The 21,641-nt window shown below is 39.6% G+C and overlaps 1 protein-coding gene across 1 annotated transcript; it reads right to left on the bottom strand.

The window, feature by feature from the left end:
- Positions 1–123: 123 nt before the first annotated feature.
- LOC122051760 (protein TRANSPARENT TESTA 9-like) lies at positions 124–12,700 on the bottom strand. Its single transcript, XM_042613024.1, has 21 exons — positions 12,468–12,700; positions 11,605–11,656; positions 11,345–11,421; positions 11,138–11,271; positions 10,953–11,049; positions 10,815–10,872; positions 9,834–9,942; positions 9,613–9,736; positions 8,876–9,062; positions 8,462–8,751; positions 7,604–7,692; positions 7,459–7,529; positions 5,519–5,626; positions 4,489–4,545; positions 3,765–3,902; positions 2,059–2,164; positions 1,908–1,979; positions 1,722–1,768; positions 968–1,124; positions 676–842; positions 124–506 (listed from the first exon to the last, which is right to left on the bottom strand). Exons 1-21 carry the CDS (start codon positions 12,536–12,538, stop codon positions 234–236), a joined length of 2,484 nt encoding a protein of 827 aa, XP_042468958.1. The 5' UTR covers positions 12,539–12,700; the 3' UTR covers positions 124–233.
- Positions 12,701–21,641: the final 8,941 nt, after the last annotated feature.

Raw genomic sequence — 21,641 nt, 5'->3', positions numbered from 1 at the left:
CTTTTATTTTTAAGTCCCTCTACACGTCAATATTTATCAAAGCATAACTCTAAACTTATCCACTAATAATAACTGGACGTATCAAAGAGAAAAAAAAAATTGTACGTAGATTCATCTCTAAACTTTCTTTTAATATATATATTTTTTGCTTATAAAAGAAAAATCGAGAACCAAATCTACACAATTACAGACACTCACTCAACTTTGAAAGCAATAACAAAGGAAAAGAACAATCAAGCATTAGTCTTATGAAGGGTACAAAGTTCAAGTTGAAGCAAAGGCTTTAATCTTTGTTCCACCTCATTGCGTTGCATGTTGAGCTCTTCAATTAGTGCAGACTCGGCCGCTTTGCAAGCTTGCTCATCCCGGAAAGCTAATGTCCATCGCCCATCACTGAAGTCCTTCGGTTCGGAGAACATATCGAACTTGGAGGGATCAATGAACGGAAAAGTCGATGGGCGAATGCGTAAATGCAACCAAGTGGGTTGCTTTTCATCTATGAATGGCTGATCCAAGTAACACAAAGCATAGTTATTTACATTTTCTTCCCTCAAGTGTCGAGAATAAAGTATTTTTCAAGAAGTAGAAACCAGGTTGCTGAATTTGTAAATTAAACAGGTTTTGGCACGCGGTATGAATTAAAGAATTAAGCTGAAAGGGATTGTGTATACATACATTAGAAGCAGCCAATGGTGCGATGGCGAAAACGACTCCGTGTTGCTGCTCTTGAGGCAGTTCTTCAGCTAGAATGACCCACCCAGATGTGCCTCTAGATATTGCTAAAAAACTGTAATTGTTTTCCTTGCCGACTTCAAATGATATTCTACAAGGTATTGCATTGACTGCGACAATCAAAAGGATAATGCTATAAGATTTGAAGCCACTTCACTGCAATATATTGAGTATTACAAATTAAATACATGTAATGATCAAAACCTTGAAGAAAAAGAGAGTGGCCATGTCATACCTAAGCTAATTTTAGAACCAGGTTTTGGCATAGTAGCATCCAAGATGGAGGTTTTAGTTCTGGAGGCAACAGGAGAATTGACTGGAGTATAAAGATACGGTAGATCAGGTAAGTTTACTCCTAATGCCAAAAGTAGTTGGCGCTGAAGAACAAAAACCTAGAATAGCAATATGAATGGGTTAGGATGAGAAATAGATATGGAAAACTATTAATATAGCATGAACAGTATGTACGATACTTTAGAATGCTTTAAAGTTTCAAGAGTATCATGTTTCAGGTTTCAGAAAATTCTATCGCTAAGATTCTAGAGTGGTGCCTATTACCTTCTAAATCCCTTTACAACCAAACATTTAACAATGAATAACCATCACTAACAACGTAGTCTATTCACAAGGAAAACTAGATAGGATATCTGAGCAAAAGGTCATGGAATCGGCAAAAACAAAATAACTAATCTTTCCATAGAACAATTAAATCAGAGAAGAAAGCCCATTTCCTCAAAAATTATTGAAGAAAACAGTTCCAAACAGAATATCTTATAACTTTTTTAGGATAAATATTTTACCAATTACACTTTACTAGACTTGGAAAAAACTCACAAGCGTTTAACACTGAAAAACTAATAATAGTAGCAAATAATTATTTAGAGGCATGCATCTCATTATTATAATGTTTTCATTATTGGATTCTCGTGTCACAAGGTTCACAACCAACAATCACATACTGCCTGATATTATTGAGGAAAAAAAACAACCTTGATCGTCTCACACATTTTTCCTGCAGCAGCAAAAGAGGATTCACCTGGCATGTTACGTTGATATTAATAACCATAAATGATAATCTTTGTGAAGTAAACTTCAAAATGAACAAGAGGTTTGGTATTCATAATAGAATAGTATCTCTAAATAGAGTATTGGAAGGCATGCTTTGTAAATCTAACCTCCAGAAGAGAATGCATGAGAGGGAAATAAAATGGACTTGGAATCTTTTGCAGGTGATGAAGCCTCAATCACTGATTAGAACAACGATAAAGTGAAGCATCAAACTTGCAATTTGTACAATGCCTAACACTCAACATGATCCACAATTACCTTTCTTGCAGATATTCCATTTGTCTTTAAGAAGAGGTATCAGGACATCACACCAATATCCATTGATTTCCTCCAAAAGGTTGCCAGCAGACAACTTGTGTGAGTCCTATAGACAGGATATTGAATTTTATGATGATATAAATGAGTTGCAACTACATGAGCACAGATCTGAAAGTTAGCTGCAGTAGAAAATGAATAAGATACTCTATTAATCTATTTTAACAAATTGATTAGAAATGGTGGATCTAGTCCTTGTAGAAAAGGCAACAACTTTATGTATGAAGAGATAAGGAACAGACAGAACAAATAAGAAAAGAAATCTAGATTTTTTCTGACAAAAGGGAAAACAACTTTAGTTAGCATTCTAAGACAACTGTCCTAAAACACATTTCATGCAAAATTACGAATCTTAGACAGCAAATTGCAAAAGGACTTTCACATACTCTTACATCTCAAGTCCAAAGCAGCAATATTTCAAATACCAACCTTATACAAAATAAACCAGTAGGTGAAAATGAAACATGAAACATGAAACAAAGATGAATCATCCCATACCTTCATTGACTCTTATGCATCATGTTAAGATACTCGTTTATACTACTTGTGATATATTGAACCACAATTATGAAGGTTTAAAATATTGTTCCATGAAAGAGTTCTAGTCTCCAGCATAAAGGGTATAATTTTAGTACCATATCATGTTGACACTCAATGCGTTTCGGCAATGCTTCAAAGCATTCCGTGATTAACTCGAATGAATTTTATCCTATAATGTCCATCTATTTATATAGTTTAGCCCAAATATATGTCTATAACAATTATAAAGTTTACTGAATTAAAATTTAACAGTAATAAATAACGAAAATATATAAAGCATCTCACCTAATGATACTACCTTGCCAATACCAAAATGAATAACATGCATCTAATGAGAGCATTGATTCTTGTAGCATCGTACTGACATTAAACAATAATCTTCCAAAGTTAAATATTAAATAGTGCTCCCAAGATAATTAGCATTGAAATTAATTTCTGCACATCTTCAAGCAATACCAACCAAAACATGCCTTATCTCAGTCAATACTAAGGTTTGAATTCTCATTTTGAATGAGGGTTTCAGGCCCTCGTGCGAACTCTCTAGAACCAATGTAATTGCCACTGGTGTATGGAAACCTTGCACGAACTATTCAAAATCGTTGTTGTCGTTGCCAAAGTCGTGATCATCACAAAAGTTGATCTCATCGTGGTGTTCAAGCAGGTTCTCCTAATGTTGAGTGTGTTTTGTCATCTCAGACAGATTTTGCATGCCAGTAGGAGAATGATTTTTTAATCCATTTTCAGTACCACTAAAATTGTGCTGATACAGGTGGCACAGTGGCATTTATGCATGCTGATACAATATCTATTTTGATCGGCAATCAAAACAATATGTTTTAATCGTGTTGAATGATACAGATCAACACTTGAAATCATAACTAATACAACCTTAATACAACCAGGACCTAGCAACAGCAACCAAGAAAGATGGAATAAATAAGTCAATTATACTTTCTAGTCACCAAGAAAATTTGAGAAGAGATCCTGTAAAAGTTCATGCATTATCTCAATAGACAGTAAATCACAGTATTAAGATTTCATCTTGCAACATGGAAATTTAAAAAAAAAAATGACTCAAAGAAAAAACAAAAGATCAGTTGTACTTGTACCTCTAATTGTTGAAGATCAAGTGGGGAACAATCTTCCTCATGATAAGGAAGGAGCTGTTTCATAACCCAACCACCAAGCCATAATATATCTGCAGATATGTTGGTCCTGCAGAGAAGATGTAGCAATGCATTGAACACCTACAACAATGAGATCAACAAAATTAACAGTAATCATTCTTAATTAAACTAACTAAAATTATGTTTAAGGAACCAATTATAAACAGTACTCAAAACAATAGTGTCTGATTTCATTTTTTTTTTCAAATGACAGAATTTGACTAAGAAAGTTCTTCAATTGGGTGATCCATACATCACCAGTTCTGAAATAATACTGCTAATTATCATCCTATCTCTTTGTGCACATCTGAAACTATAAATATGCAGTATACATACTGTGGTGTAATTATTTCTAGCAATACATTAGCAAGTAGATTTCCAAATTCTACCCTCCTTTCCCTTAAATGAAAAGTGTTTGCATCCGTTGGCCTTGTTAAATCATTCAACTTTCATTCTCAATCCAACCTAGAATAGTTATTGCTAGATGGCTGTTCCTGGAAGTTTACTAGTTGTACATTGCAAATATCTTTAGACACGAAATTAGCAAATAATCAAATAATCATAGTTATTCAAAAAAAAGGCAGCAGGAAAGGTAAGTAATAACTAATAAGTATGACCCAATGAAACATAAGAGGAAAGCAGAAGGAAAGCAAGAGATATAGTATACCTGATATGTATGTATTTTTGAATTTATTTCACTTTTAGGATGACAACCATATTTATCCTGAGAAGCTAAACAAATAAAAAATCACAAATTCTGCAAGTAGATTAAAGCCTTAATAAATAATGCAGCAGAATGCATATTAACTTCATCCTGATGGTTCAAGATGATCATCTCAAAGACCTGGTATAAAAAAAGAAGAAAGAAGATGATCATCTCAAAGCAAGCTAAAACCAATGCAATCAATATATTGTATAGTTGTACAGGAGGGTTATTGTAGGTGCTTAATTATTGCAATGTGTGTGCATGTGCTCATGTGTGTGTGTGTGTGTGTGAGTGAGAGAGAGAGAGAGAGAGAGAGAGAGAGAGAGAGAGAGAGAGTAATAGGGTAAGTGGATTTGAAAACTCAACCAAATATTTGCCTTCACATCTTATAACACCTGGTGGATAAAAAGGAACCTCAACAAATGTTTGGATAGGGCAATATGGAGGATTGAGAACTTACTCAAAAGGTATCTAGTGGGATTACAAAGCAGTCATATAACACAAGCACAAAGTCTATCAAACAGAAAAGAGAAAAAGGACAAAAAACAATGTAAATATGTCAACTGCATTGCAAATCATAGAAGAACAGATCCTTCAAAGAGTTCATTCAATACAGTTCCACCTGTGCTTCTTTAGCTAAGTGTTCTCTAAAGTAGGATACAAGTCTAATACAGCTATCATGAATAAAAAATCTATTAAATTGTTTCAACATATTGAAGCAGGAATAGAACTACTAAGCATTGAATGGCTGCTCCACCAGACCGGAGTTGACACTCATCTAATCCTGACATTTTTCATAAGAAACAACTCCCAGAGGAATAGAAATATAAAATACCATCAGCAAAGAATGAAATATATCATGGTACCAAGTACCAACTAGTGACACTGAGAAGCATATAAGTACACAAACAAGAATAAATTAATAATTAAACAAATCTTAAAAATTACTGAGGTTCACTAAATCAGAAGGTCCAAGTTGAGATGACATCACCTCGAGCTTTTGCAGGTATCCACTAAGTTCAGTGCTTATATTATCCTTTGACATTCTAACCTTAGAAATTTGCTTTTCCTCCCTGGTTTCTTCACCCACCAAAGCTTGCTGCAGGAACACAGGAAGCGGTATTACCATTTTTTTAAACTTATACCAATAAAAAAGAAAAATCCAAAGCATGCTCCTTGCTGTGTATATAAATTTTGACACATCACACCTACACAAGTAAAAATATTCAACCCTTCTACAAGAGTAGTAATGAGAAGTTCAAAGCAGCAGATTTATTGACCATCAAATATAAGGACCATTCACCAAAATGAGGAAACCAATCTCCTTCGAACCACTCTCAAACATTTGTTCACTCTCTTCATACTCACTCTTTTTTAAGATAAATAGAAAAAAGGTGACAAGTATTTTTTATTTTAAATAAATGGTTGTTTATAATTATAATGGAGGTGTTAGAATTTTTAAGAAAATAAGTCCTAGAACAATTTTTATTTTGAATGTATAAATGATATTAGGATCTCATGTATTGAGATATCTTCAACTTAATAACTTTTCCCACTTGGTGAGTTGTGATTAAATTTAAATCCAAAAGCACTGATGATTTAGTGCCCTTATACCACTTGTCGCAATATGCAATCTAATGACCGGAGATGTCTGCAGGGATGAAGAATGCATTGCTACTGCAGGAAGGAGGTTACTTGCTGTAAACTCCTAATTGAATTTGAATGAGTTTGTCAAGCATACTCTTGTCCCTTATATAAATAAACCAGCTTGGACCCTCTGGTTACATCACACTAGTACTCAAAACCATTGGGTTGCACCATTTTGACCAAACCTCAATCATTGGTAGGCAATCCAATGGACCAATCATCACACACACTAGTTCAGTGAAGCATGTTATCATAATAAATTAAATACACATCTCAACACGCATGTGCGTGAAGTTTGCCAAGGAAGTGCTTCACTTATGTCACATAAACTTTGTTTGTCATATGGGTGGCCATGTCAACACCTATGTATTTATACTTGTCATGTGTGAGTTGTGATGTGCTGACTCATCATGTACCTGCTTCCACCATATTTTGTCTCCACCAAAATCTCTTTTTTACATGACCTTACTTTATGGGCATGGTTACATGTAAATGCCTCCAACTTTTTTTAGTTAAATTATATGTGCAACTAAAGTTCCCATATGAGCTTCCAATGAGCTCTTCTTCCTTCTCCATGTTTTTAGAAGTAATTTGGGAAACTTTTATTTTGAAAACATGTCCAAATTTTCCAAATAAGAAGCTCAAGATGATCAAAATATAAATCATTTATACTTTTTGAAAAGAAGTCCAATAGTAAAATAACATCCATTGCACTAGTTTATTTGATGTAGCACAATGGACGAACATTTCTCACTAGAGAAAAGTTACCTTCTTACTCAAAGAAAAGAAAATTGAAGATTGTATTAACTCAAAATTGTATAATACATGAGATCATAATGCTTTCTATAAATTGATAACACGACTTAATCTTCATAAAATAAGTTCTCAGTTTATCCCAATAAAAACTCTAATTATTCAAATAAAAACTCTAATAATTTTTTCTAAAATCCCTAACCTTATTTATAAAATATAAAAATCTAAACAAATTTTTAAAAGTTCAAACAATTAATGACTTGGATAACTCTAAAGAATTTTAATAGAATTAAATTTTTTGACCATGTTAATATTTCAAATATTTAGGGCCTTCTACCTTTGTTATGCTTGTTCTCACCTTCACGTACTCATCCACAACACGTGATAAATAAGATTACAAAAAAAGGTTTTTGCAGTTAATACCATCATTGAAAGATTTTAATCCTTCAAGAGATAAAGGGGAAAACAATGGCTGATAAGAAGAATAAACATAACAGGTGTGATAAAATTAAGGAGATGATCCAGACTTACAAGCAACAGGTCCATATGTTGCTTTCTTTGTGAAAGAATCCCAAGACCAGCTAACACTGATTCATCCAACTCTGTTATATACAATACACACTTCAGTGTGGATGCATGACAACAATAAGCAATAGAAAATCAGCTATGTTCTAACCATTTGTTTGTAGCAATGTAACAAGCAAACTCAAGGAACCCATAATTTGTAACTCATCCCCACCAATAATATATGCTAGCAATAACTCTCTGGAATGCAAAAAATATACAATATAAAATAAAATAAAAATCTTGCAGTAAATTAATTGACTAGAGAAATGATGACACCAATAACCTAAAATAGAATGGCAACAAGCATAAAGAGACAAGTTGTCTAAAATAATCAGGTATACATATATACTGAAAGTGATAGACTTACTCCTGCATTTGACACTAGATTCTAATGGAAGTATATTTTCAAGAAGTGGGCAAGGACAAAACAGAGAAGCTAGGATTTATGCTACTCTTGCCCCAAAACCAAAGCCCAACATTGGCATAACAATTGTAAAGGGCAATTATCAAACCATACTATAACACACCTTAGACCAGCATTCAATTAACCAAAATAAAAAAAAATAGGGCTACAGGATCCTACTTCAAACTAACAGTCACCGAAATGCTGATGGAAGAAACACACATGGTGCTAATGTCATAATCAATCTCTATCATAACTAGCAAGTGAAGCAAAGGCTAATAGTCTATAGTTTCTCAAGTGTGATTTCCTATGAATTCAAAAGTTTTTCTTGACTCATCCACTTTTGTCTATTTGACTAACAATGTTACTAGGTGGAATATAACAATCGTCCAGCCTTTAATTAGTAAAGAAGGGCACATCACAGTTGTACTAAAAGGTGAGATCCATGTCCAACAAATGAACTGCATAATTATTTCAAAAGAAACGGATGAAATATAAGAAGTTACCTCAAAAAAATATGTGGCCACAATTTTCATTTTGTAAAGAAAGAGAATTTGAAATTACCTCAAAGTAATATGCAGGCCACAATTTTCATTTTGCAAAGAAACTGGATTTGAATGAGACATAGGAGATTTTTTGTCTTTAATATTTTCTTGAGTGGAAAAATCAGATAAAGAAAAATCCTGGGGAGCAACATTCACATAGCCATATGCTGTGGCTTTAGATCTTGGAGAAAAAAACTCTGATGAACAGAGAAGAGCTGCAGCAATAATATTAACCAAATCCTTGCTATTGTAAATGTTTAGCACACTGCAGAGTAGATGCAAGGAGGTCGTGATGCTTACTTGTGTTCCCTAGATCAACAAATAATGAATTACTAGTAAAGCATTAGCCAACATATGATGCACTTCAAAGTCTATGAGTAACTATCAAGGAATCAATGCTTCCATATAAAAAAATAAAAAAAAAAACACTTACGCAACTTTGCTTCTTCAGTGAAGGCAGAAGCAATACAAAAACTAAAAGTTCTAATATGTAGTCAGTAAGCAATCTTCCAAGGTCAGGAACACCAGCAGATAGAATATCACTCAAGTAATACAAAATATCTTCAATTTCATTTATAGCACAGCGAATTGAAGAATCTGAGACAGATGCATCTAGTTTCCTGTACAAAATTTAAATGTGTCTAGTTAAGGAAGAAAGGGTGCTAGTTGAAGAGAAAAATGATTGTGCTCAAAGCTCATTTCTTCAAATATCATTTTGTAGGAAAGAACTCACAGATGAACAATCATATTTTTTTTTTCTCTATGAGTGGATCTCAGACCCATTGTACAACATATGCAGCTATAGAGACGCTATTTATAAATTAGGTTACCCCTCCTTGGGCATATCCAAGAGGTGCACAACAGAAGACTCCTAGAGAACATGAGTTCAAGGTCCAATAATATTTAAAATGAAATGCAATATTATACTCTAGTAAGATGCTGTAAGGTATGTACAAGGGCAGCCTTTATCTATGTGTAGAAATCAGTAGAGATAATTTTTTTAAAAGAAAAGCAGTTGCTGTTTCAGAGAATTGGGAAGAAAAATGTAAGGAAGGCCTTGGAGAACCCATTCAAAAAAAAATTTAGCTTTTGTTTATCATAATTTTCTAGTTTGTAAGAAACATGTGCTAAAATGGGAAACTGCAAGAGAGATAAGTTGGTAACTCTCACCTAGCACTTTGAGCTATCAATTTGTCAAGGTAGATGCATCGCTTATAAAAATCTCTAATTATATTTGAAAAATAATCAGATTGTGGGGTGCATTTTACATATTTGTTCACCTGTTCATCCCCAACTACAATCAAAAGAATAAGGAAATTAGCAACAATTTTGTAGAAACAACAAACAATCAAGGAAAAATTAGAACATGATAAACAAACTTACCAACTTACCATTGTAGACATTGAGCGTTAGAGCACGGACTGCAACTCGGACCATATTGTCTTCATGGAAAGCAAATTGTATTGCCTGAAAGTATAGTGGAAAGGAAACTACTTCCTCCTAAACAGAAGGAAGGAAGACCACTTAAAGTAATAAGTAAGAAGAAACAAAATTCTAAAAAAAAAGGACAGCCCGATGCACGAAGTTCCCACCATGCTAAAAAATGTACAAGTAAAACATTAATAAATTGTTTTCTTAATCAAAGACTAAATGCCTATGGCCTGCCGACTTATCATTACTTATGTTTCCATCAAGCAAAGGTTTATATGTTGACATCATCTAAGCAGTGTATTACATCAAACTGTAGCAGCTTGCTATGACATCCTAATTTAGTCCCACATGATGAACTTTGATTAATAAAAAGGGTGGTTTATATTATTTATTATTGACTTGGGTTATACATTTATGTCAGTATTTATATATATATTAGATAGAAGGCCTTCCCTTGCTTTTCCTGTCACACAATTCCTGAGCACAACTTATGTATACTCAAAAGCCGACCTCTAGAAAATTCATCCTTAGTGGGGATTTATGTCAGTAGTTGCACCTAGGGTTAGTTGACTTGTCACATTATAAATCTCTAATAAGCATTTCCTGGGCAATCTTTAACACTAGAATTTCATGAACAAGAATTGGACAGACAAGGAGTTGCTGATCTTTTTCCTCTGAGAAAAGGTAATACCAATTCACCTAGAAAATCATACATAAAGCTGCCTGGCCTGACTGTTTCGCCACGAAATCTATATGTAAACCCATGGAAATAGATTACCATGTTATTGTCTTTTGCATTATTAAGAATCCAAAACTAATATAGGTAGTAAAAATTAAAAAGGATGCATGATGCTGCTTTCTTATAAACAACATATAAGCAACTAGACAGAAAAATAACAAGAAGAATATCAAGTGTGTATATAGAGGACACTAGGTCATACCTTCTCAGTCTTCACAAGCAGTGAGATTGTATTCTTGTTCAGCTTTCTACTGATTGCCCTTCAAACACAAAACTGATTAATTAAAAAAATCAGGAAAGATGCAAGTGAAATAGTATAAATCATAAATAATACACTTACCTTAAGAAGGATATATAATATGGCAAAATCTCTTCATTTTGAAAGTCATAGGAATATGTAATGAGCTGATTAATGCGTCCATTACTGAATAAGTAGTCTGCAATTGCAATGGTAGTCATATCACATAGTAAAAAGGAATATCCTAGATAGATTATGACTTGCTATCAGTCTATTAATTGGCTTACAAATTGAATTTTTGTTTGCTAAATTCTCGATCATGATGCTCATCGTCTGCAGCAACTGCAATGAAACATTTGTCGGCTTACTAATCCTTAAGATTCTTACAAATTCAGAAATAATCTGCTTCTCCATGAAGAACCTAAAACAAATAGCAGGATACTAAAATGCCAACATAAGAGAAAGGACTGAATGACTTAAGCAGTGTAACATACTCAAAATAGGAAGGATCGTGTTGGTCACCATATGTCATCAGTTCGGCAATTGATCTCAGCATTTCAATTACTAAGTCCTTCATTGTGTAAAATTGTAACGTGAATATTGAGAAGCTAATCGTTGATGCATGGAATATATCTTGTGTAAAAAAACATACATTTTTGAGAAGAAAAGACCGATAACAAGAAAATTGCATTTCAAAAGAATTGACATGGTATAAACAGAATAAAATATAAGTAGGAACATCAGCATTTTTTACCTCATTGATATCATTCACAATTTCAATCTTTTGCAGCTCTTTGGTAAGGTATCTATACCAAGTGCCATGATGTTAAAAACTTAAAGTAGTGGGATGACAGAAAACAATATAACATATTTAACTTTAAAATGTTAAAAAAATATATATAGGAAAAGAAAGACATAATTAGGAAGGGGAGAAAACATGCATATAGAAAGAGATTAACTTTGACTTCTGCACTGAAAACTACCAGCAAAGCCAAGAGAAAAGACAATGTTCCATTTTGATGCAGCAAAAGCCAATAATACTATATACTCAAATCTCGCCTACCATCATCTTGAGGATCCATGCAAGAGATTTTTCATAATAGAAACTTACATAACTAGTAAGTTCTTTCCCCAATCATATCAAATTCTTTCCCCAAAGCTAACCAAACATTATTTATAATAAATATGTGATCAACTAAGTTTAGCAAAGAGTCAATATAAAAATTATAAAAAAAATGCAAGGATGGACTATTAGTAAAACAAAACTCTGAACTCGGAAAATCAGCGAGAATAGGATAATACAAGGACAATGATGAAGGTACCATTCCATAAAATAATTTGTCTATCATATGAGAGAAACCTAAGGAGGTGATAAAAATAACTAAGTTTCCATTGACCGCCAAGAAAAATATTACCTCTACTCCTAACATCCTCCTGGATCGCTTCAAATATGTTAATTTATACTCGACCCTTGTTCTACTTATCCCAACGATTCGAGAAATGCATCGATACACAACATTGAAGTTTATTGTATATATTTCAATTGCCCAAAAATTCATGTAATTCAAAGACAACCGAACTCTAACAAGGAGGGGAAATAAGAAGGACATAGCGCACCTAAGCTCTTCCAGGGAGAAGCGATTCCTTGGTCGCCAGAACGGGAACCAACTCGTCGTGGTGAGCGCCATTCGGGATCCGAAGAGGCTGCGCGAAGCCACACTCCTAGCTTCCAACCACAGTTCGGACGGAGAAGGAACTCTTTGCTTGGCGTGTCGGTCTCGTAGCTCCTCCTCCTACTCCTCCTCCTCCTCGGTTTCGGCGTTGCGGTCGCGGGGAAGACGAGGGTCAGATTTCGAATGTATCAAAATAAATTAATTAATCCAACAGTTATACATTAAATTTGCATATTCCCCCTCAAAAGTTCAAAATATCATACATATAATATAGTCATCGAACAACTTTCATAAAAAAAAAAAGAGAGATTGTATTCTCTCATAATTTTTCATATAATAATATTATAATAATTTTAACTCGAATTAATTCAATATTGAACTCTTTTCAAAATTATTAAAAATACTAGTTAAAATTATTTTAATTTAGTTGAGAAGTGCATAATTATTTTTCATTTAATTTATAAATAAATTTGAGTAAACAAAAGAATTTAATCTTCATATGGTAGTTTTTAAGAAAATTTGTGTGCATAATTTATCTACGACAATGGTTCAGCAAACTAAACGTGGGTCGTTAGACAGGGCCATCAATGGGTAGGAGTTGCTGAATGATTAATTAACAGTTCAACTACCAGTCTACTTATATTAAAATATATGAGTTGTCTAGTTGAGGTAGATATAGGTTTATTATAATGAAATTGAGATTAATTTTTGATGATGTATATTATTAGAGAAAAATTTTACTCGCTCTCTAGTCACTTGATGATTACTATAAATTGATCCAGTAATTTATCTTTGTTCATCTAAGTTAGAGACAAGATGAATATAATCATTACAACACTATAATATTAAAATATAAGGGTTTTATTAAGATATAATAAATTAGATAATTATTAATATGTCACACATAAGATGAACCAGATAACATTAAATCTAAGATGGTCGATTCATCAAGATAAATCAAAAAATATTAAAGGACGAAGGGTGATCCAAAAATCTAATATCTCGTGATTATACATTCTATTTGGAGAAAAAAAATCCTATAAATATATCATAATTAAAGATTGAACCATAAATATCTAACTACCCTTCCGCTGCACTATAACCCGTGTGATCCTGTCCGAAAGCTGAATCAACGGACGCTGGGCACGTGACGCTCTCCGCGTTGCTGACGTAGATCCCCGACCGGTCGTATGGACCTCCGACTAACCTGCAAAGAAATCGGGCCGGGAAGGGGTTCCCGGCAACGATCCTCCGACACTCAAGTCAGGCAAGTGGACAACAAAGGGGTGCCTCCAAGAATCATAGAATGCGTACCTCCGGTGATGTGTGAGGCCCTTTATATAGAGCTGGAAAGGGGCTCACGCACACATATCGAGGTGAATATGTGTCCTCAGCCCATACCTCAATATGGGCTTATCAGAAAAGCTTACCTGACCCCTTACTGCTACAGTCTGAGCACGTCTCTGATGGGACAGCGGAACCCTGTCATAAGATCCTGCGTATGGTTCGCTCGTTGGTCATACCCGCTGTCAGAGGATGTTTCCTTGTCCTGTTCTCTTCTTACTCCATGCCGAGTGTCCGGCCGGTCGGCACCCCTTGCGTCCGGTCGGTCATGTGTGCTGGTCCACTTAGGATATTCCCGGTAGCGTGCTCTGTGGAGACTGTTCGCAGTATTGCTATGCCTTCGGTCGAGTGGGCTACCCGCTCGGCCGTACAATCCTGTTCAACGAGCGTCGGAACCCTGACTCCTCGGCGGGTGCCTTTGACTCTGATGAGACCCCGTTCGGCCGACCGGTCTCCCCCTTCTCCGGTCGGCCGTTCGGCCCTTTGACTTCCACGTGGCGTTGACTTTCCTCAGAGGGGGGTCCCTGTTCGTACCGCCGGATCACTTGCCTCCCCTTCAAGTCTAGTCGAAGGAGGCGATTAGTACGACTGACTGGACCATCAGTTGGGCCGAGCGGCGTGCTGCAACTACCATCCGCTCGGAAACCAGGGGCAGCCAAAACGCCAGTCAACGCCAACATTCCTCAGCGTCTCTTCGAATTTTTCGCCAATCTCCATCATTAAGGTCGAGCACGCGCTCATTAAATGTGTTCCAATGGCTGACTACCACGTGGCGGTGCTGCCGTCAGCGTACGGGGGCGGCGTGGTGCTCTGATGGGATCGAGGCGGTTCGAAATGAACGGCGCGATTCGTGCTCCGATTCTCGCGACCTGGATCCAACGGCGGAGGCCGCTCGGGCTACGCCCTATAAAATCTTCGCTTTCTCCCCTTCACTGCATTTGCGTCTGCGCGAGTTCACTGCTTCCTCTTGCGTTCCAGACTCCGAGCAATCTCACGCTTCTGTTTCCGGCGATCTCCGGTGCTCTTCACTCGATCTTCTTCTTCGTTGTAAGGTTCTTCTCCTTTCTCTCTTTGGTTCCAGCATTTTCTTTGCACTTCTTTCCCAAGTTTTCGTCCTCAGGGTACTGTTCCGTTGCCATCTTCTTGCTTTTATCTTCTGCCTTTCGTCTTTTTTGGTTTCGTCCGCTCAGACAATAGCCCAATCTTCTCAATCCCAAGACCAAACCCTCGGCCCATGGTACACTACCATGGAGTCGCACTTCGATCGGCGCGACGCCGACCTTCTGATTAACACTTTTGAGATCCCCTCCAACCTTGGAATCATCCTACCCACAGATTCCGCTCGGCCAAACAAACCGCCGCGCAGAGCGTTTTGTGTTTTCCATGACCAGTTCACGGCCGGTTTGCGACTCCCCATTCATCCCTTCTTTGTAGAAGTTTGTAACTTTTTCAGCATTCCGCTCGGAAGCCTAGTCCCCAATACTTTCCGCCTCTTATGTGGTGTAGTCGTCCTCTTTAAAATCCATAACATTCCCATCCGACCGGAGGTCTTCTACTACTTCTATTACCCTAAGCAGTCCGAGCCGGGCACTTACATGTTCCAGGCTCGGCCTGGCTTGGTTTTCTTCAATAAACTTCCCTCTTCCAATAAGCATTGGAAAGAATTTTACTTTTACATTCGCCTTCCCAAGCGGGCTCCCTTCCGAACCCAATGGCAGGTCGGGAATCCTCTTTCCCCCGAGCTCAAAAGATTCAAGACCCGGCCGGATTACCTTCACGCCGCCAACATGCTCGCCGGCCTGCGGTTCGACATCAACAAGTTCCTTCCGGGAGGGGTTATGTACATATTCGGCCTGAGTCCGATCAGAACCCCCCTCCCGAGCGGCTTCGGTAAGAATTTTACTTGGGTCATTTGCCTTGATTGCTAACTGATTTTCTTCTTTTTCCTTTGCAGCGAATATTGTCATGGAGTCGGTGATGGCTGACCTTCTGAAGAAAAAGGCGGCGACACTTGAAGTCGCGGCGGCCAAGGAAATGGAGACGCTCGGCTTCCAGCCGGTCGGCTCTAATGAAGAAGAGAGCGGGACAAACGCTGGGGAGTCGGCCGCTCAGGCTTCTCTCCCAGAGCAAGCGGCTGGAACAACTGTTAGCCAAGAGTCTTCCGCTCGGGAGGAAGGCTCCGCTCCGGAAGAAGAGCGGTCTCTCCAACAAAAGAGGCGCCAAGTGGAGACTCCCTTCCGATCAGCCACGTCCGCGGTTCAGTCGTCCGCCCGGGCCACTGCAAGCGCTCGCGGCAAGGCTCCGGAGGTCGAGGCTGTTTCGTCCGATCGGACCCCATCTCAATTGGACGCGCCGGCAGACCCTCTTGAGGCCGTTCCCGTCAGCGTCCTTCCACCCGCTTCCCAACGAGTCCCCCGTTCAACCATTTTATCCCAATCTTCGGCACCGCCCTCCGATCCTCTTCCATCCTCCGCTCGGACGATCCCCGGTCATGGCCGCACTGTCCAGGTTACACTCCACCTTCCGACTGAAGAATTGCTGCCCGAGTCCGAGCGGCCAACTGCGCCTGAGCACACCATCACCTTGAAGGGGCCCTTAGCTGAGATGTGGGCCGACGCTCGGGCGCGCGTCGCGATGATCCCCCTTCGCAATTTAGCCAACAGCCACATGCAAGAGGCCACGGGGGTAAGTTCGTTTTCTCCCAAGTTTTTTATGCATTCCTTCCGATCAGCCTATTAATGATTGTGTTAATTGCAGAGATGGGTAGAAGAGATAGTTGTATCCAACCGCCTGGCGATGGTGGACGAGGAATTGAGACAACTGAAGGCTGCAAGCGGTCCGTCCGGCTCTTAAGGCCCCTCGTATGCCAAGCTGAAGAAGGAGCTGAAGAAGACTCAAGATTTGTTGGCGGTCGAGCAGAAGAAAATAACCGATCATGGCCACGCTTTGGCCGAGCTCGAGCGGCAAGTCAAGTCGCTCGACCAAAAAATAAACTTGGCCACCACTCGAAAAAACACGGCCATCTCCGATCTGGAGAAAAAGAATGTCGAGGCTCGGGGATTGGAGCAGAAAGTAAAGGGGTTGATGGAGCAGCTCGATGGAGAGAAGGCGTGCCGCTTGGCCGACGCAATCAAGCATAAGGACGAGCTGAAAACTCTGCAGGAATCCTTCGCCGCCTCCAAGCGGCCTTCAAAGAATATCAAGAGGCCGAGCCAAACCGGGTCGCCGCCCTGAGACAGAATTACATCCGCTCGCCTGAATTTTCGGAGAAGGTTTGCGAGCGGATGTATACTGCGTTTGACCTTGTTATGACCGCCACGGTGACCTATTTGAAGTCCAAGGGGCATCTTCCCGAGTCTGCCGTCATCCCGGCCGCAGATCAAGTGGCGCTTCTCAACAATATCCCAACGACGCTTTATGATTATTTGGAGTAGTTTGTATGCAATCCAGTCGCTCGGATAAGAACTATCACTTTTTGTAACTAGGCCGTTCGCCCTTATTTTCTATAATGCTATGCATTTCCCTTTGCTAATTCATACGCGTGTTGTCCGCTCGGCTTGCTAACTACCGTTTATATTCGCCTGCTTCTTCTCGTAATTCTCCCTTCATCTCACCTTTCTTGTGTTCGAAAGGGGTTTTTACGAAAGTATTTCGCATGGATAGTCTGCTCGGATGAATGTATACTTTTTCGCAACTGAAATTTACGCTAGTTGTTCGCCAAGTACCTTTGGTTACCTTACCGATCGGCGACTTTATTGTCTTAGCCAACGCAACTCGATTTTTAACGTCGGAGCTCGACGGTCTTCCGCTCGGAAGATTTATAGACGCCGGCTCGTCTCTCGATTTTTAACGTCGGAGCTCGACGGTCTTCCGCTCGGAAGGTTTATAGACGCCGGCTCGTCTCTCGATTTTTAACGTCGGAGCTCGACGGTCTTCCGCTCGGAGGGTTTATAGACGCCGGCTCGTCTCTCGATTTTTAACGTCGGAGCTCGACGGTCTTCCGCTCGGAGGGTTTATAGACGCCGGCTCGTCTCTCGATTTTTAACGTCGGAGCTCGACGGTCTTCCGCTCGGAGGGTTTATAGACGCCGGCTCGTCTCTCGATTTTTAACGTCGGAGCTCGACGGTCTTCCGCTCGGAAGATTTATAGACGCCGGCTCGTCTCTCGATTTTTAACGTCGGAGCTCGACGGTCTTCCGCTTGGAGGGTTTATAGACGTCGGCTCGTCTCTCGATTTTTAAGTCCGGAGCTTGACGGTCTTCCACTCAGAGGGTTTATAGACGCCGGCTCGTCTCTCGATTTTTAACGTTGGAGCTCGACGGTCTTCCGCTCGGAGGGTTTATAGACGCCGGCTCGTCTCTCGATTTTTAACGTCGGAGCTCGACGGTCTTCCGCTCGGAGGATTTATAGACGTCGGCTCGTCTCTCGATTTTTAACGTCGGAGCTCGACGGTCTTCCGCTCGGAGGATTTATAGACGCCGGCTCGTCTCTCGATTTTTAACGTCGGAGCTCGACGGTCTTCCGCTCGGAGGATTTATAGGGCTCATCTCGATTTTAACGTTGAGCTCGACGGGCTTCCGCCGGACGATTTATAGACGCCTGCTCGCTCTCGATTTTTAACGTCGGGGCTCGACGGTCTTCCGCCGGAGGGTTTATAGACGCGGCTCGCTCTCGATTTTAACGTCGGAGCTCGACGATCTTCCGCTTGGAGGGTTTATAGACGCTCTCGATTTTTAACGTCGGAGCTCGACGGTCTCTCGCTCGGAGGGTTTATAGACGCCGGCTCGTCTCTCGATTTTTAACGTCAGAGCTCGACGGTCTTCCGCTCGGAGGGTTTATAGACGCTGGCTCGTCTTTTGATTTTTAACGTCGGAGCTCGACGGTCTTCCGCTCGGATGATTTATAAACGTCGGCTCGTCTCTCGATATTTAACGTCAGAGCTCGACGGTCTTCCGCTCGGAGGGTTTATAGACGCCGGCTCGTCTCTCGATTTTTAACGTCGGAGCTCGACGGCCTTCCGCTCGGAGTGTTTATAGACGCCGGCTCGTCTCTCGATTTTTAACGTCGAAGCTCGACGGCCTTCCGCTCGGATAATTTTTACTCCCGGCTGAACGACACGGGGTCTTCGCCATCGAGCTTGACTCGTGTAACCATACGTCCGGTCGATCGGCACGGGGTCTTTCGCCATTGAGTCAGTGGCTCGGATCTTATACATCATGGAGATAGGCCGCTCGGCCGATAATGCCAATTGCGTTTTTTTTTTACATTTTGCTTCCTGCATTTCGAATATACAGCCAAATGGAAAATACACAACATACATTACATTGGCGCACCTTTCACCCTGCCCCGGAAATGCTGGAGATAATTTACGCTTCATGGTTGATCCAAGTCCCAATCCATCTTCATCCGCTCGACAGCTCGTCCACCCAGCTTCCTCCTATGTGATCGATCCATCGCCTGACATCAAACTCCCGCTCTTGAGGTTCCAGAAGGAGGGGTTTGCTATAAGTTGAATTCGGGAGATGAAGTATCTGCTTTTGAGGGAAATGGAACTGTGGCAGGCGGTGCTTCCGCTCGGGCCCCTGATGCTGATGTCGCTTGTTGCTCAATCCGCTCGGCTTGCGACTTCTGCTTTTGTTGTTCCACAAGCTTAGCTGCTCGTGTTTCGATCAGAGCGTCGAGTTCCTCTATGGAGAGCATCACCGAGTGCGGTCGTCCAGCTTCGTCCATTGCTTCCGATCGGATGCAGGAGCGTTCCTACAGACGGCGCCAAATTGATCCTGTCCGAAAGCTGAATCAACGGACGCTGGGCACGTGGCGCTCTCCGCTTTGCTGACGTAGATCCCCGACCGGTCATATGGACCTCCGGCTAACCTGCAAAGAAATCGGGCCGGGAAGGGGTTTCCGGCGACGATCCTCCGACGCTCAAGTCAGGCAAGTGGACAACAAAGGGGTGCCTCCAAGAATCGTAGAATGCGTACCTCCGGTGATGTGTGAGGCCCTTTATATAGAGCTGGAAAGGGGCTCACACACACATATCGAGGTGAATACGTGTCCTCAACCCATACCTCAATATGGACTTGTCAGAAAAGCTTACCTGACCCCTTACTGCTACAGTCCGAGCACGTCTCTGATGGGACAGCAGAACCCTGTCATAAGATCCTGCGTATGGTTCGCTCGTTGGCCATACCTACTGTCAGAGGATGTTTCCTTGTCCTGTTCTCTTCTTACTCCTTGCCGAGTGTCCGGCCGGTCGGTACCCCTTGTGTCCGGCCGGTCATGCGTGCTGGTCCACTTAGGATATTCCCGGTAGCGTGCTCTGTGGAGACTGTTCACAGTATTGCTATGTTCGGTCGAGTGGGCTACCCGCTCGGCCGTACAATCCTGTTCAACGAGCGTCGAAACCCTGACTCCTCGCCGGGTGCCTTTGACTCTGATGAGACCCCGTTCGGCCGACCGGTCTCCCCCTTCTCCGGTCGGCCGTTCGGCCCTTTAACTTCCACATGACGTTGACTTCCCTTAGAGGGAGGTCTCTGTTCGTACCGCCGGATCACCGTGCTTATTAATATGTCATTCGTATTATCATATAATGATGTTACATTATTATAATTATGCATGTATTATGAGATAAAACTAGCTAGTAAACCCTGATTATATAAGTGTTAGCAAACGGAGTCAAATTGAAATAATTTGATACTAAATAATTTTTTTTGAAAAAAGAATTACTTTTTTATATTTTAAAATAAAAAATAATTAAAATCTAAATATATTAAATATTCACATGCTTAATTTGCTATGAATCACAAATTAAACAAATTAAAGCCAACAGGGTATTTCGGTAAACAAAATTAAAGGGGCTTTATATTTTTGATATTTTTTTCGGTAAATGTATATACAAGGAGTGTTTTTTTATAACATGCCCCTAAGTTGGACTGTCTGTTAGGAAAAGTATTGGGCTTTGGTGGGCCGAAATATGGGCTTGGAACATTCTTGACCGATCTGGATCCCTAGTTTCGGGCCCCCGATTCTTATCCCTCTCTGCGGACTTCCTCTCAATCCGTACCGGTTCCGCTGTCAGGCGTCAACGATCGACGTTATTCCCTCTGTCGACGGCCGTCTCTCCCTCCTCAATTGCAGACATCTACTCTCCTCTCCGGCTCTGCTTATGTCCCTGTATCCGTAATCGACGTCGAGACTACTTTTCTGTTAATCTTCCCAGTTCCTTGCATCCAACGTGAGAGGACGAGTTTTTAGTTAGGGGTTTAAATGAGTGAAATCGGCTCGTGAGTTATTCGAAACTTGATTCGATAAAAGTTCGTTTAAGCTTGTTTAATGAGGCTCGTTAAGATAAACAAATCAAATTCAAGTTTCATAATATTCGACTCGTTAACTCGTGAACATGTTCGTTAAACTCATAAATCAATTTTTAAATAAAAAATAATAATTTTGATATTAAATTTATAAATTTTACATTATACTTATAAAAAAATATAAATAAATATATTAAATTTATTTATTAGAATAAAATTATAAATTTTAACAAGAATATTATAATTTTTTAAAAATATATAATTTAATTTTTAATGAATATTTAAATTTATAATTTAGATTTATTAAATTTTTTTAAACTCGATAAAAGTTCGAATAAATTCATGAGACATGAATATATTCGTTAAAAATTATAAACAATCCAAATTCAAATATCGAGGTGCTCGGCTACCTATGTCTAGGGCTGTACCGTGCTAGTGGGCGAGATCGACTATAATCTGTAAACT

The sequence above is a fragment of the Zingiber officinale genome, chromosome 3A (assembly GCF_018446385.1).
Source record: "Zingiber officinale cultivar Zhangliang chromosome 3A, Zo_v1.1, whole genome shotgun sequence".
NCBI classification, from domain to species: Eukaryota; Viridiplantae; Streptophyta; class Magnoliopsida; order Zingiberales; family Zingiberaceae; genus Zingiber; species Zingiber officinale.
The sequence above is the reverse complement of the archived record's forward strand: the minus strand, read 5'-3'. Positions and strand labels throughout refer to the sequence as shown.

Bases quoted from the DNA above. Each gene is read 5' to 3' on its own strand.
- LOC122051760 (XM_042613024.1), bottom strand. From the start codon at position 12,538: ATGGCGCTCACCACGACGAGTTGGTTCCCGTTCTGGCGACCAAGGAAT. The intron at 9,063-9,612 runs GTGAGAGTTACC...AATTTTGTACAG, and splicing joins TTGATAGCTCAAAGTGCTAG to GAAACTAGATGCATCTGTCT. The intron at 1,769-1,907 runs GTTAGATTTACA...GTAACATGCCAG, and splicing joins TCATGCATTCTCTTCTGGAG to GTGAATCCTCTTTTGCTGCT.